Here is a 17315-nt window from a genome sequence, read left to right on the forward strand (position 1 = left end):
CCCTCTTCCTCTTTCTCCCCACCTCGTTTTTTCTCACTCCTCCTTCCTTCATTTCCTTCCTCCTTCTCTTCCATCCTACGTCTGACACTCCCTTCCTTCCTTCTCCTACTCCTCTTCCACCATCCTCCACTTGTCCCTCTCCCTCCTTCTTCCTTCTCCTCCTTCCTTCCTTCCTCCTCCTCCTTCTCCATCCTCCGCTCCCTCCTCCTCCCCTGAGTTTCTGCTACTGAAATATTCAAGTCGAATAATATGCAGACAGACTGTGGCCAAGTTAAAAGACCCGTGTGGCAGACGGGTCAGGGGGAAGAGGGACAGGGAAGATGGGGCGAGGAGGGAGAGAAGGAGATGGGGCGAGAGGGCAGGAGCGAGGAGGGCAGGGAGAGAGATGGGGCGAGGAGATGGGGGAGGAAGGAGGGGCAGGTGAGGAGGGCAGAGGAGATGGGGCGAGGAGGCGAGAGGAGGGGGCAGGGAGACGAGGAGGCGGGGAGGAGATGGGGAGGAAGGAGGGCAGGGAGAGAGGAGATGGAGAGAGGAGGGGGCAGGAGAGGATGGGTGAGGAGGGCGGGGAGAGGAGATGGGGAGAGGGAGGGGCGGGGAGAGGAGATGGGGAGGCGAGGAAGGAGATATAGGGAGGTGAGGGGTGAAAGAGCCCTATATATCCAACTCTCGGGACTAATGCGGCTTTGATTAATTAATTTTATGTCATATCCTATTTTTTTCAGTCTTTTTTCAGTCTTTTTTTTAGTCTTTGTTTATGTAATCGATGCGATTATTATTGTTTTTATTTGTTTTAAGACGCAGCTAAGACTATTATTTTTATTGAGAGGAACTATAGATAAATACCGCTATTTTTTGCCGTGAAGGATGCTATTAGTCGGCTATTTGTTGATGTTAAAGGTTCTGTTGTTTAGAGTTTTTTGTAATACATTCGGTTATATCCCTCTCCTCTCTCTCCCCCCCTCCTCTCTCTCTCTCTCTCTCTCTCTCTCTCTCTCTCTCTCTCTCTCTCTCTCTCCACTGTCTCCCATTCCTTTCCTTCCTCCTTCTCCTCCTTCCTCCCTTCTCCTCCCTCCTCCTCTCCTTCCTCCCCTCCCTCCACTTCCTTCTTTCATCCCTCCCTCCTCCTTCCCTCCCTTAACTGGTCTCATCAACAGGTGTGTCATCAAAGACTCGTCCAAAATCTTCTTCTTCTTCTTCTTCTTCTTCTTCTTCTTCTTCTTCTTCTTCTTCTTCTTCTTCTTCTTCCGCTATTACAAAATATTAAAGAGAGAGAGAAAGAGAAAGAGTGAGAGAAAGTGATAGTAGCAGAGAGAGAGAGAGAGAGAGAGAGAGAGAGAGTGTGTGTGTGTATGTGTGAGAGAGAGAGAGAGAGAGCACTCATAAAACCTGTCATGTTTACCCACCCACATGTAGAAATTGCGCGTTGATCTTAGCTCCCTCCTCTTCTTCACCCCTCTCCTTCCCTACTCCTTCCTCCCTTCTCCCTCGCTGTCCCCTTCCCCTTCTTCCTCCTTCTCCCTCCTCCTCACCTCCCCCCTCTCCTCCTTATCTGAACCTTCCTCCCCTTTCCCTTCTTCCTCCTCCTCCCTTCCTCTTAACCATCACCCCTTTAACCACCCCCTTATCCCAATAACCCCCTCTCCTCTCTCTTTACCCTCTCTCCCCTCCCCTCCCCTCCCCACCTCTCTACACCTCCAAGCTTCTGGTTACCACAATCCCCACACACCTGACTGATGAAGCCAATTGCCTAACTATCCTGCTACCAGCCTTCATCTGTGACGTCACTTCCTCTCTGACAGTGATATGTGTGTGTGTGTGTGTCTCTGTTTCTGTCTTTCTCTCTCTATTTCTTTCTCTATCTCTCTCTCTATCTCTTGTTATATATCCGTTTATTTATTTTTCCATCATTATATCTCTATGATTTTCTCTCAGTGTGTTTTCGTTTCTCTACACGAGACAAGTGAGGGAGGAAGAGGAGGAGGAGGGGTAGGAGGGCTAAGAGGAGTGGGTAGGCGGAGGAGTAGAAGGATGCCATGAGCGAGGCGCCTCTCTCTCTCTCTCTGGCAGCCATGAGGAACGGGTGAAGTTCTCAGAGGTCATCGAACTGGCGGCAGTTTAAAGACGAAATCCTGCAGGAGGAGGGAGGTAGAAAGGAGGGGGAGGAGGAGGGAGGAGGAGTAGAAGAGTGGGAGGAGGAGGAGGAGGAGGAAAGAGGTGGGTATTTTGGCAGCTGTAGGTTTAGTGCAGGACAATGGGAACTCCCCTCTCCCCTCTCTCCTCTCTCTCTCTCTCTCTCTCTCTCTCTCTCTCTCCAGCCGTCACAAAACACCCGGCTCTAAAATCACGTTCCTCAGTCACTGTTATCAAATCGTGGACAAAACAACAAGAGGCTGCGACAGAAACCCATTTAGTCTCCGTTTACTTTAGTTACCCCATCAGAACTACGAACACGGGGCGATTAGTAGTTAAATGGCCCCCCCTATAAACCTTATAAATGGGGCCCTTTAACTCACAAATGGGGCCCTTTAATTCTCCAAAATGGAGCCCCCTTAAACCACAAAATGGGGCCTTTAAAAGACCCTGACTTAAACCCTAACCATCAGGAGTTTTCAGGGATCAGTTCCTTACCTAATTTAATAAATGGTATGACTCCCACTCTAATGGACCTCAGTACTAATGATTGGTGTAGTCAGGTCAGGTCAGGTCAGGTCAGGTACATGGAGGAGGAGGTTAGGTTAGGTTAGGTTAGGTTAGGTTAGGTCAGGTCAGTTCAGGTACACGGAGGAGGAGGTCTTGTCTTATGGTAGTCTGTTAGTCACTGTTGTCCATGTGTACTGTACAATATATCTCAGGTGTTGCCAGCAGGACACACACACACACACACACACACACACACACACCAGACATTTGGATGTGGTGATACAATAGCGACGTCTTTGCCTGTCATGTGAGCTGGAAGGCTCCCCACAGCGATTGGTGTCTGGTTACCTTGTAGGCACGCCACGATAGATAGATAGATAGATAGATGGATAGATAAATAGATAGATATAGATAGATAGATAGATAGATAGAGAGACAGACAGACAGGTGACATTAATTATCTCACGCTTATTAGTCACACGTAATGGAAATTCTAATTATTAATTTTTATTTCTCTACTCTAACAAATTGACCACTAATTAGCGAGTGTTGAGGTGTTGAGGTTGAGGTCGAGTGTTGAGTGTCGAGGTTGAGTGTGTTTTTGAGGTGTTGAGTGTTGAGTGTGTCAAGGGTGTTTAAATTGAGTGTTAAGATTCACCCAATGATTAACCTTACCCTACCCTACCCCACCTCACCGTAACCCTACTCCTACCCCACCTACCCTAACCCTATCCTACCAACCCTATCCTACTTTAACTATCTCATCCTACCCTACCCTACCTCCTATCCACTCCCTCCCTCACCAAACCTAACCTAACCAAATCCTTCCAGGTACCGCTAGGGTGGTTAGTCTTCAGGTAATTGCAGTAATACGTGTTTCATAATATTCTTCCTATTTTATCATATTTCTCCTTGTTGTTGTTGCTGTTGCTGATGTTGTTGGCCTATCTTCGTGACGTAAGGATAAATGGCTGCCATAAATCTGAAATCTGTTATGATATTTTTGTTACTGTGGCAATAAATCGGGGGAATAGATTTGGCGATATGAGCTTCAAGAATGTTATGTTGTTCGTTAATAATGCATATATGAGGGGGTGGGTGGGGGGTGGGGAGGGATGGGGGGGAGGGTGATAGATGAGGGGATGAGAGGGGTGAAAGGGGGTGGGTATGGTAGGGATGAGAGGGGATACTCATCAATTTCCACAGCACAGGACGTAATACAACTGAAGGTTATCTAAGTGTTTTGTGATGTTATTCAGTGGTGTACATTCCCCAGGTATAACCATTAGCCTTGTGATTCTATCCTGTTTAAAGGTAGTATTTGTTTTGTGATTATTTTATTTTATTTTCCGGTTTTTTAATGTTTATTGATGTTTTGAATTTGTAGGATATATTTCTTATTTTTCTGACTTTTATTCTTCTTCTTCTTTGGATTCATTTCCTGACACACACACACACACACACACACACACACACACACACACACACACACACACTCACAAGCAAGCACGTAAAACAACACAAAGAAGAACTGGGAAAATACAAACACTTCAGTTGGCAACAAGACTCCCGGCCTGGCAGATGGACGATGTTTCCGGGTTTTTATTTTATTTTATTTTATTTTTTGGGCTCTCGTGAACGTCAACATTTTGTAAGTAAAGGAACAATCCATTAGAAATCCTCTTTTAGTGTATAGCTATTGAGAGATTAATCCCCCTTGAGTGTATAGCTTTTAAGAGATAAATCCCCCTTTCAAGCAGGATTATAGCTTCTAGGAGGTAATTATAGCTTTGGTGTTTAGCTTTTGAGACACCCAGAGCTCTTAAAAGGAATTATACGTCAGAATTATTATATATCAGCTATATTATCATCTAACTATATATATATAGCGTATAGCATTTGCTATAGCTTTTCAGAGATAGCTTTTCTTTATTATAGCTTTACAATTTAGCTTTTCACGGATTTTCTTCGTGGGAAACAGAAGGTAATGATTTTCTCAATTTTCTTCGTCAGCTAAAATTACTTGCAGTTAATTTTTTCCGGGGACTCGTTATCGTGATAAAAAGAAAGAGAGAGAGAGAGAGAGAGAGAGAGAGAGAGAGTACCTACCCAGTGTTCAGTGTACAATACCCACCTAACCTAACCTAACCTAACAGCTCGTCACGCCTCTGGGATCCATTTTCACTGATAAAAAAAGTTAATAAAAATAAAAATAACTGTTTTTTCTAAATAAATTAAGTATTAAATGTTATAATGTTTTGTGTGTAATTACGTAGAAAATCGTTAAACGGATATTGTTGTTGTTTAATAAAAGCTTCAGATAACATGTTTTATAATTATGTTTCTTTTTAATTAAATTACTTGATGTAGTTGTGTTATATGATTTAAATGTTATTAAAAGTTTTACCTTGACATTTGACCTTGACATTTGACCTTTCATTAAAACTTTGACCTCGCCATTTGACATCTACATTTTATATTTTATTACAAAATTTTACGTATATTAATTAACTTTTAACTAGCAAGAAATAAAATAATAATAATAATAATAATAATAATAATAATAATAATAATAATAATAATAATAATAACAATAATAACAATAATAATCTGCCGTGAACGTAACTCCCTTTATGGTATCGTGGTCATAAGACACGGACAACAGCGAGGGTAAGAGAGAACAGTCAGTATAGTCACACACACTGAGACACACACTGAGACACACACTGAGACACACACACACACACACACACACTGTCACACACACTGAGACACACACTGAGACACACACTGAGACACACACTACTACACTGACTTACGTGATCACCTGGTGGGGGGAGGCAGAGGAAGGAGGGTGTGGAAGGAGAGAGAGAGAGAGGGTTTGGTGGTTCATCAATAAGACAGAGGTCCAGGGAGAGGGAGTGTATGTGTGTTTTACTCTCTCTCTCTCTCTCTCTCTCGGCTGCACTATTCATACACACGACTCTTAATGTTTTGTCTATTTGTATACCAAGTCGAGGAAATACACACACACACACACACACACACACACACACACACACACACACACACACACACACACACACACACACACACAGCTGTAAAAGACATACTCCACTACTGTACTTCCCCTGTACAGCCAGACCCTAAATCCGGGTCTTATCTCTAGCGTCACCACGACCATACACCTGAGGCTGTGTGTGTGTGTGTGTGTGTGTGTGTGTTCATTCATCCATTATAATATTGTAATTTTATGTTTATGTATGTGTCATTTCACCTTCCTAACACCCCTACCCCCAACACCCCTACCTCACACCCCTTAACCCCTCCACCCTTACCCATAACACCCTACCCTCACACCCTCTCACACCCCCTACCCCTAACACCCCCTACACCCCTACCCCCTAACACTTCACCTCACACCCCCTACCCCTAACACCCCCCTACCCCTAACACACCCTAACACCTCACCCCTAACACCCCTAACCCACACTCCCTACCCCTAACACCCTACCCTCACATCACACACCCCTACCCTAACACCCCACTAACACCACACACTTACCTCTAACACCCTACCCCTAACACCCCACCCCTAACAACACCCTCACCTAACACCCTCACTAACACCCCTAACCCTAACACCCCTACCCCTAACAACCCCCACTCCCTAACACCCCTCCTTCCTCACACACCCCCTACCTCTAACACCCCCTTCCCTACAACACCCCTACTTCCCTACACCCCCTACCCCTAACACCCCTACTCCCTACCCCCTACCCCTAACACCCCTACCTCTAACACCTCTTGCTCTCTACCCCCCCACATATGTTTGTCTGTCACTGACCCCCCAAAACAACCACTTTATGAGTTTTGTAATTAAGAACCCAATTGAGCCGTGTTGTTGTCTTTTCTCTACCAAGGACCCTGGCAGACAAGGAGGAGGAGGAGGAGGAGGGGGGAAGGAGGAAGAGGAGGAGGAGGAGGAGGAGGAAGAGGGGGAAGGAGGAGGAGAGGGAGGAGGAGGAGGAGGAGGAGGAGGAGAGGAGGAGGAGGAGGGGGAGGAAGAGGGGGGAAGGAGGAGGAGGAGGAGGAAAGAGGAAGAGGGGGAGGCGGAGGGGGTGAGGCAATGGGGAGAAGAATAGAGAGTCATAGGAGGAGGAGGAGGAGGAAGAAGGAGAAGAAGGAGAAGAAGGAGAGGAGGAGGAGGAGGAAGGATGTGGAGGAGTGTTTGAGTCTGGTCCTGAGGGGCTATTAATATCGACTCAAAATCTCTGGTGTGTCTGTCTGTGTGTTATCACTGCTGCCATTTGTGTATATTTTTGGAGAGAGGGAAAATGAGATAGGGGAGGGGGAGAGGAGGGAGGGGAAGGGGGGAGGAGAGGGAGGGGAAGGAGGGGAGGAGGGGAAGGAGGGGAGGTTGACAGTCAGGGTTTAATTGGAAATATGGTTTGGGAGGCTGTGAATCAGGTGTTTTATTTTGGGTTAATTATGCTGCAGGTGTGGTGTGTGTGTGTGTGTGTCTGTTCTATACACACACACACACACACACACACACACACACACACACACACATTATCAAACTTCTGGAAACAAACAAATTTTTTTTTGTCAACAAAGACTTTATTTATTACCTGCATGAACTCACAGCTTTTATCACATGAATAGTGTTGGCTGTCCTGATGGGCCGGAGATCTGATAGGCCCCTGTTCTGATGGGTCCCCTATTCTGATGAGCCCCTGTTCTGATGGGCCCCAGATATGATGGGCCCTTGTTCTGATCGACCCCTATTCTGATGGACTCCAGATCTGATGGGCTCATGTTCTGATGGGTCCCTGTTCTGATGGGCCCGTGTATGTTATTCTTTAGTGTTGTGTGTGGACCTTGAAGAGATGTGTTTATGGGTTGTTTATTTTTTTATTTAGTGGTGCAGAGTGAATTGCTTGTTTGCTTGCTTAAAGGTACACGGTGAAGAGGATGTGAGTTGCTCGCTTGCTTGCTTGATTGCTTGATTGATTGCTTGTAATTAGAGAGAGGATGTGAGTTGCTTGCTCGCTTGATTGATTGCTTGATTGATTGATTGATTGTAATTAGAGAGAGGATGTGAGTTGCTTGCTTGTTTGCCTGTAATTAACGAATAGGGTGTTGAATGTTTATTTTTAATTGGATAAAGAATGTGAGTTAGTGTCTGTTTATCCCCACAAGTGATTTTACTTCTTTTGGTCTGTCTTCTTTTACTCTTGGTCTCTCTCTCTCTCTCTCTATCTCTGTCTCTCTTTGGTCTGTCTCTCTCTCTCTCTCTCTAAACAATTTTATTCAACCCCCAAAAGAAAGAGAGATATAAAAACAAACCCAAATTAACTTAACTACATCACTATTTATAACCAAGGAATCACTCGCAAAAAATTTAGGTCAGAAAAATTGGGTGAATGAAAATCGTGAAATATTTGCCCCGCGGGATGAGAATTATTCCCTCGCCTTTATTTAAAATCATTTGGGGGCGAATTTTATCCACCTTGTAAATTTTAGTAATGGTTGCAAATCAACATCGAGGCAATTGCAGAGAGTGGAAATACACCATACATACATACATACATACATACATACATACATACATACATACAGTACATACATACATACATACATACATACATACATACATACATACATAGATACATACATACATACATACATACATACAGTGTGGAACATTTTTGTCTCTGTCCTTATGTGTATAAAATGTTTAATGGTACTGTTTATATATCTTTTTTTCCTTTCATTTACATATACAGTTATTTATGCCATCAATTTTAGAGAGAGAGAGAGAGAGAGAGAGAGAGAGAGAGAGAGAGAGAGAGAGAGAGAGAGAGAGAGAGAGAGAGTTGTCAATACACTTAAAGAAACTGTAAATAGAGTGTAATTTTCATACCGATATGCAAATTAGATTCCACAACATAATGCAGTTTGGTGGTGATAGTTGCCTGTGTGTGTGTGTGTGTGTGTGTGTGTGTGTGTGTGTACTTCCATGTTTATGTGTGTATTAATATCTATACTTTCACTTGTATATCATAGAATTAACGAATAAACAAACTTTCACTCATACACGGTTAGGTTAGGTTAGGTTAGGTAATGAGTCAGTGGGAGGCTGGCCAGGTGAGGGTTAGGACAGGTAAGTTGGGTTCACCTGGGTGTTGGCAGTCAGGTGTATGGTGCAGCCTGTCTTGAAACTCTTGTGATGTTAAGGGTGTGTGTGTGTGTGTGTGTGTGTGTGTGTGTGTGTGTGTGTATCTTACGTGTTTTCTTCATCCTTTGGGGTCATCGAGTTCACGTAGAGTGATTTACACACACACACACACACACACACACACACACACACACACACACACAGGAGCCAACAACAGAACAATGCTGGACTTTAAAACAGTCAAGAAAAATATCAAGAACAATAGGAAGATCCGACACAGGTCTGTGGTGGCGGCGGGGAAATAAGTGTATATAACATAAACCACAACAATGAGATCTAAACTGTGTTGTTCCACCAGCAGTAGTAGGTTACTCCACCACCCTGGCAGGATGCTGGTCCACCCAAGGGTTGTTCATCACCCCCAGCCAATAGTGTGGTCAGTGTTCAGGTCTGACGCATCAGGAAAACTCCCTCGTGTCGTCATCTGTGGTCAGTAATGCAACACGTCACTTTACGCTCACTACCTCACTAATAAATTATCTCATCCTCATATAAATATATAAACATAAAGACAGATAAACTTAAACATCACAGCTATAAAGAAAGAGGAAGGTGAGGTAGACGTAACTATAAATACTGAGGTGAACAAGAATGGCGACTGATACACCACAACAGCTCTCTGTAGCCATCACCCCGCGTGCTGGTGTCCTGTCATAACTGGCCTTTATTAAGAGCCCTTCTGTCCCGCCATTCATGCTTCCACCTACCTCCCTCCCTCCTTGCATTCCTTCCCCCTCCTTCCCCTTTCCCTCTCCGTCTATCCTTCTCCCTTGTCCCCTCCTTCCCTCCCTCCCACCTTTTCTCCTTCTCCCTCCTTCCTGTCCCTCCCTCTCTCCCTCCTAGCGAATAAATGCACCTTCTTCAGTAGACCTGCCACGCCACCTGCAGTAGAGTAAGCGTCATGAGGGGAACAGAGGCGTGTTTCTGTGGTCCCGAGGGTGTTGTTATCTCGTGAAAATATACCTCAGTAGGGCCTTATCTACCTCCTCCTACACCATGACCTCATTTACAGATCACCTACAACCTCGTGTGTGTGTGTGTGAGAGGACACCTTACAACATGTCAACACAACACCTTGACTCGAGAGACTGTGATGGATTGTGTTGATACCTGAGTGTGAGGCTGATTTTGTGTGTGTTGTTGTTGTTGTTGTTGTTGTTGATACTATTAGTAATCGAAATAATTTAAATAAAATCCATGAGGTTGCCGTAAGAACTAGAGCCCCCTAGGGCCCCACAGAGCCCTTAAGGGGGGGAAGGGAGGTCATCCAACAAGAGACTCATGGAGCAATTCTTGCACCTCACCTCACCATAATGGCCGCCTTATACTCAGACCAGGGACGTGTTAGACCTGCAGGGAAGCCTTTTGAACTTCCGTCTCAAAGGACTTAGTAGTTGTGTACACTCCGAGTGAGGGTGTTAGGTGAGGTCAGCCGTCAGAGAGGGGAGTCTACCAAGGATAGCAAAGGCCTAAGGGGGGAGGGAGGGGTGTAAGAGGTGGAGAGGGGTGTGAGGTGGGTGTAAGGGGTGGAGAGGGGTGTGATGTGGGTGTAAGGGGAGTGGGTGGGGGTGTAAAGGGGTGTAGGGGCGGGTGGAGTATTAGGTTTTATATCTAGAAGTGCAGAGGTCTTATTGCAACTATATCTTGCGCTAGTCAGGCCGCACCTCGATTACGCGGTTCAGTTCTGGTGCCCCTATTATAGAATGGATATAAATTCACTAGAGTCGGTGCAGCGAAGAATGACGAAAATGATTCCGGGACTTAGAAACCTTCCATATCAGGATAGGTTGAAGAAACTTAACTTGCATTCCCTAGAAAGACGAAGAGTGCGGGGAGATATGATAGAAGTATTTAAGTGGGTGAAAGGAATCAATAAAGGGGATATAGATAAAGTTCTTATAATATCCGAGCAGGATAGGACTCGGAGCAACGGATTTAAGTTGGATAAGTTTAGGTTTAGGAGGGAGATAGGAAGAAACTGGTTCACAAATAGGGTGGTGGACGAGTGGAACAAGCTTAGCTGGAGTGATGGAAAGTATTAAAAGGAGGCTAGATAGATTCATGGATGATAGAGAGTGGTTGTAATTCTCGACAGGAGCTGCCATGCAAAGGTCAACCGGCCTATTGCAGACTCCTTATTTTCTTATGTTCTAATGTTTGGAGGGGAGGGGATGTAGAGGGAGGGGGGGGTCTTGGGGAGGTGGAGGGGTCAGTCGTTGTTATGAGTGGAGGAAGGGATGGATGGAGTGGATGAGGGAGTGAGGGTGTGGTTGGTCAACCGTTATGTAGGAGAAATATTGCAACATACATGGCCACATACATACATACATACAGAAAACACCAAAATAAAGATACTGAATGCTGAAGATACAATCAATGGTAAACCTATGAGTCCTACACACACACACACACACATCCTGCACAGACAGGACACAAGGATTCAGTAGGATAGGATGCCCCCCCTCGTACACGACCTGAAGACAGCTGTATGAAAGATGTCTCTTCGTGTCCTGTCATAAATGATTTACGCTGAATCCCTCCCCATCCTCCTCACCCTCCCCAATCCTCCCACGATTCCTGCCAAAACGTGATATATTTAACAGGAATTTCATCTCAAGAATGTTCGTATGGGCGTGAAGTTTAGGTTAGGTTAGGTTAATACTGATTTGGGTGCTCCAGTAATGACCCTAATTATGCCTCCATAAAAAAAACTGTTGATTGACTTTATCATACACCTTTTAATTAATCTTGTAATTAACTGAAACGTAATCAAGGTGAACCATAACGGATCTCAGTAATTCAATTTATAATTAGAGAATGGAAATTTGCATAATAGACCAGGTACCGTACAATATATATATATATATATATATATATATATATATATATATATATATATATATATATATATATATATATATATATATATATATATATATATATATATATATATATATATTGTACCTGTGAAATGACTATCTTACTGTGGTGGTAGAGAGAGAGACAGAGAGACAGACACACAGACAGACACACAGACAGACAGACAGACAAACAGACAGACAGACATGCCATTTTATGATATTACGAAGAATACATACTGTATATGAATTAAATATACATAACAGCAATACAAGATTTATTATTATTATTATTATTATTATTATTATTATTATTATTGTTATTATTATTGTTGTTGTTGTTGTTGTTGTTGTTGTTGTCTGAATACATGTGACTCACCTCAATATCTCTCAAGTCATGTATCTCACCCCATTATCTCTCTCTGTCTCTCAGCTGGTAGCCAACACGGCGCTGTTCGTGTGTGTGAACGTGGGTGGTGTGTTCACTCACTACCCGGGGGAGGCCGCCAGGAGACAAGCCTTCATGGAGACCCGTCAGTGTGTGGCCACCAGGATCAAGACCCAGCGTGAGAACCACCAGCAGGTAGGTCCTCCTTTAGTGTAGGTCCTCCTTCAGTGTAGGTCCTCCTTCAGTGTAGGTCATCCTTCAGTGTAGGTCATCCTTCAGTGTATGTTCTCCTTCAGTGTATGTCCTCCTTCAGTGTAGGTCCTCCTTCAGTGTAGGTCCTCCTTCAGTGTATGTCCTCCTTCAGTGTAGGTCCTCCTTCAGTGTAGGTCATCCTTCAGTGTATGTTCTCCTTCAGTGTATGTCCTCCTTCAGTGTAGGTCCTCCTTCAGTGTAGGTCCTCCTTCAGTGTATGTCCTCCTTCAGTGTATGTCCTCCTTCAGTGTAGGTCCTCCTTCAGTGCATGTCCTCCTTCAGTGTATGTCATCCTTCAGTATAGCAGCAACAGGATATGAACAGGAATAAGTATCAGAAGCAGGTGTGTGTAGGTGTGTAGGTGTGTGTGTGTGTGTGTGGCCACTACTGAGACACACCAAACAACACCTGTACTGTATATAACCTGTATCAACCTACGTTAACAAGGAACATATTTGGAGAACTTAATTAACCCCATTGTTAAGGTATTGTAAACATAAACATTTTGGTTGAACATTCTAAGATAATCCTAAGTTAAGACAGATGCCTTTTAAAACATTGTTAGTCTTTCAATCACCAAACATTCACAACTCGGAAAATTCATCAACATTCTTATTATTTTTACACGACTACTGATGAATAATAACCTAATAGCATGATTTATTTCGGTACAGGTCCATTAGTTTGAATATTCACTATCTTAAACAATAAAATTTCAGTTTTGTTAAGTGCCTTTTTCTAATTGGCTACTTTTCAGAAAGTTAACTCAATTTGCTATGAACCGAAATCGTGTCTCTTAAGCCGTAACCTCTGAGTTTTACAGCCAATGAGATTAAACGTTTTGACAAAGCCCTCTTCTGATTGGTGCTTTTAGTCGGCTGCTGTATTTTTACCACTCTCGCTTGTTGTTTTGAAGTAAAGTAAACATTCAGAAATTCAATGAAAAGCTCGTCGTAGTGGCGTCCAGGGAAGGTGCTACTGGTCGTCTGGCGTTACTGTGTTATTAAGCTCAAGTATAAGACCTCAGAGTGACACTAATCCATAAAGCTCTTCAGTATGTTAACAGCAGGTGAGCCAATCATTACGGTAATGTGTCTTATACAGGTGACCGAGGATTGATTGCCTCAGGTGGGTGTTTACCGCCTTACCTGTGAGTGTATAGTGTCAGTTCATCTCCCCCACCTGTGTCACCGCTACCTTACCTGGGGATTTTCTCTTAAAACTTTGTCAATGAATTAGACTCTGTGCCTGGGGGGGGGGGCGATTCTAAATTGACTTAGTGAGTGACAAATAACCCCAAACCTCCAAGAATTTAACCACTAGCGTATTACTGAACTCTGTCTGAATTTGAATATTGTATAAAAAATGGTAATAAAATCTCACGTCAATTAACATCCATTGACAAAAATAAACCAATGAGGTGGTGGAGTTAAACCGATCTTAAACCAATTGAGACACTTTAGTTTTATTAGATAAGTGTGTTTATGCAAGTCGATGTAATGACCTTGAAGGGAAAGGGGTCAAGAGGTTAGGTCAAAGGCCAATATGGTGTCGAGACCAATTAGTCAACAGAGGTGTGGACTTTGACCTTTTATATGTTTGTCTCTATATAACAATTGGAAGTTTTCAATGTAGAATTATATTACCTAACTTTTGATGGTAGGTCACAGGTCATGTTAGGTCACAGGTCATGTTAGGTCATAAGAACATAAGAACATAAGAAAATAAGGAGTCTGCAATAGGCCGGCTGGCCTGTGCATGGCAGCTCCTGTCGAGAGTTACTACCACTCTCTATCATCCATGAATCTATCTAGCCTCCTTTTGAAACTTTCCAGAGTTCCCGCACTTACTACAAAGCTGCTAAGCTTGTTCCACTCGTCCACCACCCTATTTGTGAACCAGTTTCTTCCTATCTCCCTCCTAAACCTAAACTTATCCAACTTGAATCCGTTGCTCCGAGTCCTATCCTGCTCGGATATTATAAGAACTTTATCTATATCCCCTTTATTGATTCCTTTCACCCACTTAAGTACTTCTATCATATCTCCCCGCACTCTTCGTCTTTCTAGGGAATCCAAGTTTAGTTTCTTTAACCTATCCTGATATGGAAGGTTTCTAAGTCCCGGAATCATTTTCGTCATTCTTCGCTGCACCGACTCTAGTGAATTTATATCCATTCTATAATATGGGCACCAGAACTGAACCGCATAGAGGTGCGGCCTGACTAGCGCAAGATATAGTTGCAATAAGACCTCTGCACTCTTGTTACTTACACTTCTAGATATAAAACCCAATACTCTGTTTGCCTTATTTCGAACATTAATGCACTGTTTTCTAGGCCGTAGGTCCGGGCTTACAAGTACCCCTAGGTCTCTTTCACAAGTCGACTTCTCTAGGTTGATGTTGTGAAGGCTGTATACATTATCAGTATTTGTTCCTCCAATATTAAGTACGCTGCACTTGCTGGTGTTGAATTTCATTTGGCATTTGCCATTTGTCATGTTAGGTCACAGGTCATGTTAGGTCACAGGTCATGTTAGGTCACAGGTTAGGTGTGCTTAGACCTTTAGTTTATGGACCGTTGAGGTTATAATAAGCACCTGTTGACACCTGTAGCCGTTATAATAAGCACCTGTTGACACCTGTAGCCGTTATAATAAGCACCTGTTGACACCTGTAGCCGTTATAATAAGCACCTGTTGACACCTGTAGCCGTTATAATAATCACCTGTTGACACCTGTAGCCGTTATAATGAGCACCTGTTGACACCGTTAGCCGCTATAATAAGCACCTGTTGACATCTGTAGCCGTTATAATAAGTACCTGTTGACACCTGTAGCCGTTATAATAAGCACCTGTTGACACTTGTAGCCGTTATAATAAGCACCTGTTGACACCTGTAGCCGTTATAATAAGCACCTGTTGACACCTGTAGCCGTTATAATAAGCACCTGTTGACACCTGTAGCCGTTATAATAAGCACCTGTTGACACCTGTAGCCGTTATAATAAGCACCTGTTGACATCTGTAGCCGTTATAATAAGCACCTGTTGACATCTGTAGCCGTTATAATAAGCACCTGTTGACACCTGTAATATAGCTACAGGTATCTGACGCCGTGGGAGATGTTTGTGTGTTTAAACTTTAACGTGTCCTTGATCGTACGTAAAGGTCAGGAGGTCGGGGGAGTTGTAACCTTTGACCTTTTGTACGTGAGAGTAGTGTGTATGTATGTATGTTCTTTTTCTCTCTCACTTTCATTCTTTCCTTCCTCTCTCTCTCTCTCTCTCTCTCTCTCTCTTCTCTTTTCTCTTCATTATCTCCTCACCATCATCTCCCCCTCCCCCCCTCACTAACGACCCTAATCACCTCGTCACTAAGGGCTTGAGGGGAAGTGAGGGAAAGAAAGGGGGGAGTTGACCGGCCCCCCAGCACTCGACCCTCCAGGGCACATTAGCGAGATGCACTTGTGTGTTTTGAGTGAATTAGTTAACGTCTCTACTATGTGTGTGTTCTCTCTCTCTCTCTCTCTCTCTCTCTCTCTCTCTCTCTCTCTCTCTCTCTCTACTTGTCTGTCTGTCTGTGTCCACCCAAAAAACCTAACCTAACCTTATGTTCTGTGTGTTCTTGTACCACCAGGAGCGTCTGTTGCTGTCTGTGCTGCCTCGACACGTGGCTATGGAGATGAAGTCAGACATAGCTGGTACACCCAAGGACACCATGTTTCATAAGATCTACATCCAGCGTCATGATAACGTCAGGTGAGGCCCCCCTTCTTACCTCTTGTTCTTACCTGTTCCTACCTGTGTCTACTTGTTCCTACCTTCTTACCTCTTGTTCCTACCTGTTCCTACCTGTGTCTACTTGTTCCTACCTTCTTACCTCTTGTTCCTACCTGTCCCTACCTATTCTCAACATTGCAACATCTACTTCAGAAACTCAAATACCAACTTTATTCGTTGTAATGTTTATGTTGCAAAAAAACTATGTTGAATTTATTTTTGCATTCGGGTAAATTTATTTTGTTTATTTATTTGACTATATCTTGTCCCCTTAGGAATAAATTTTATGTATTTTTCCTTTGATTTAGAATGCATTTAGTGCCACAGTGTTTGTTTTCTTTGATCTATGAAGTTTAGAACAAATTCATTTCCAATTATTCTCAACTGGATGTATTTCTCTAGTTTGGAAGAAATTTATTAACTCAAATTTTTGTAGACGTAAATTTATTCTATAATAAGCTCATTAATTGGAGTTTTTCTCATAAACAACGTATATAATGTTTTTTACATAATTTCGATTAAACTCGTTTTTCGTATATTTCTCACAAATTTACTCTAGAAGAAATCATGTTTGTTTCACCCACATACGTCTTTCAGAACAAATTTATCCAGTTTTTTTCACATATATATTAAAATAAACTAACTTTCTTTTTAAAATACAGTATACTAACTCTATTTAAATCAAACTATTTTCCTTTTAAAACTAACTAAAACCCTTCCTAACCCACATATTTATTTCAGAACAAACTATAGTAACTCTTTCTAACCCTCACACATATTTATTCTAGAACAAACTCCACCAGCTTACTCTTCCGGTCAACCCCCCCCCCACACAAAGTATCGACAATTCGTAATCCTGAGAGATCTGTTCTTCTCTCTCTCTCTCTCTCAGCTGACACGATCACACTCACCCCACTCTTCACCCCCTCCGCACCTCTCCTCGCTTCTCTCCCCCCTCCTTCCTTCCCCCCCTCCTCCCTCCTCCCTCCCCTCACCCCTACCCCCTCCACCCCCCCCAACACGAGACAGGACTAAGATATCAACAGTCACACAGTTTATAGCAACCTGGAAATAATAGATCTATGGTAAGCTTAATATGCTTGTAGATACCTCTGAAACAACAGACACAGATTCAAGCTTTTGTTTATAT

General features: G+C 43.2%; 2 protein-coding genes across 2 annotated transcripts in view; both read left to right on the forward strand.

Annotated features, from left to right (window-relative positions):
* LOC121854626 (adenylate cyclase type 6-like) overlaps positions 1-12237 on the forward strand; it is a 110913-nt gene extending 98676 nt beyond the window's left edge. Inside the window, exon 3 of the mRNA XM_042349307.1 lies at positions 12176-12237. The gene's annotated coding sequence lies outside the window, so the exon portion shown is untranslated. The remainder of the gene's footprint in view (positions 1-12175) is intronic.
* LOC121854629 (adenylate cyclase type 5-like) overlaps positions 12140-17315 on the forward strand; it is a 64251-nt gene continuing 59075 nt past the window's right edge. The window contains exons 1-2 of the mRNA XM_042349310.1: positions 12140-12325; positions 16023-16144. Coding sequence (XP_042205244.1) covers positions 12140-12325; positions 16023-16144 — 308 coding nt within the window. The remainder of the gene's footprint in view (positions 12326-16022; positions 16145-17315) is intronic.

Source organism: Homarus americanus, unplaced genomic scaffold (assembly GCF_018991925.1).
Source record: "Homarus americanus isolate GMGI-L3 unplaced genomic scaffold, GMGI_Hamer_2.0 scaffold25468, whole genome shotgun sequence".
Classification (NCBI taxonomy): Eukaryota; Metazoa; Arthropoda; class Malacostraca; order Decapoda; family Nephropidae; genus Homarus; species Homarus americanus.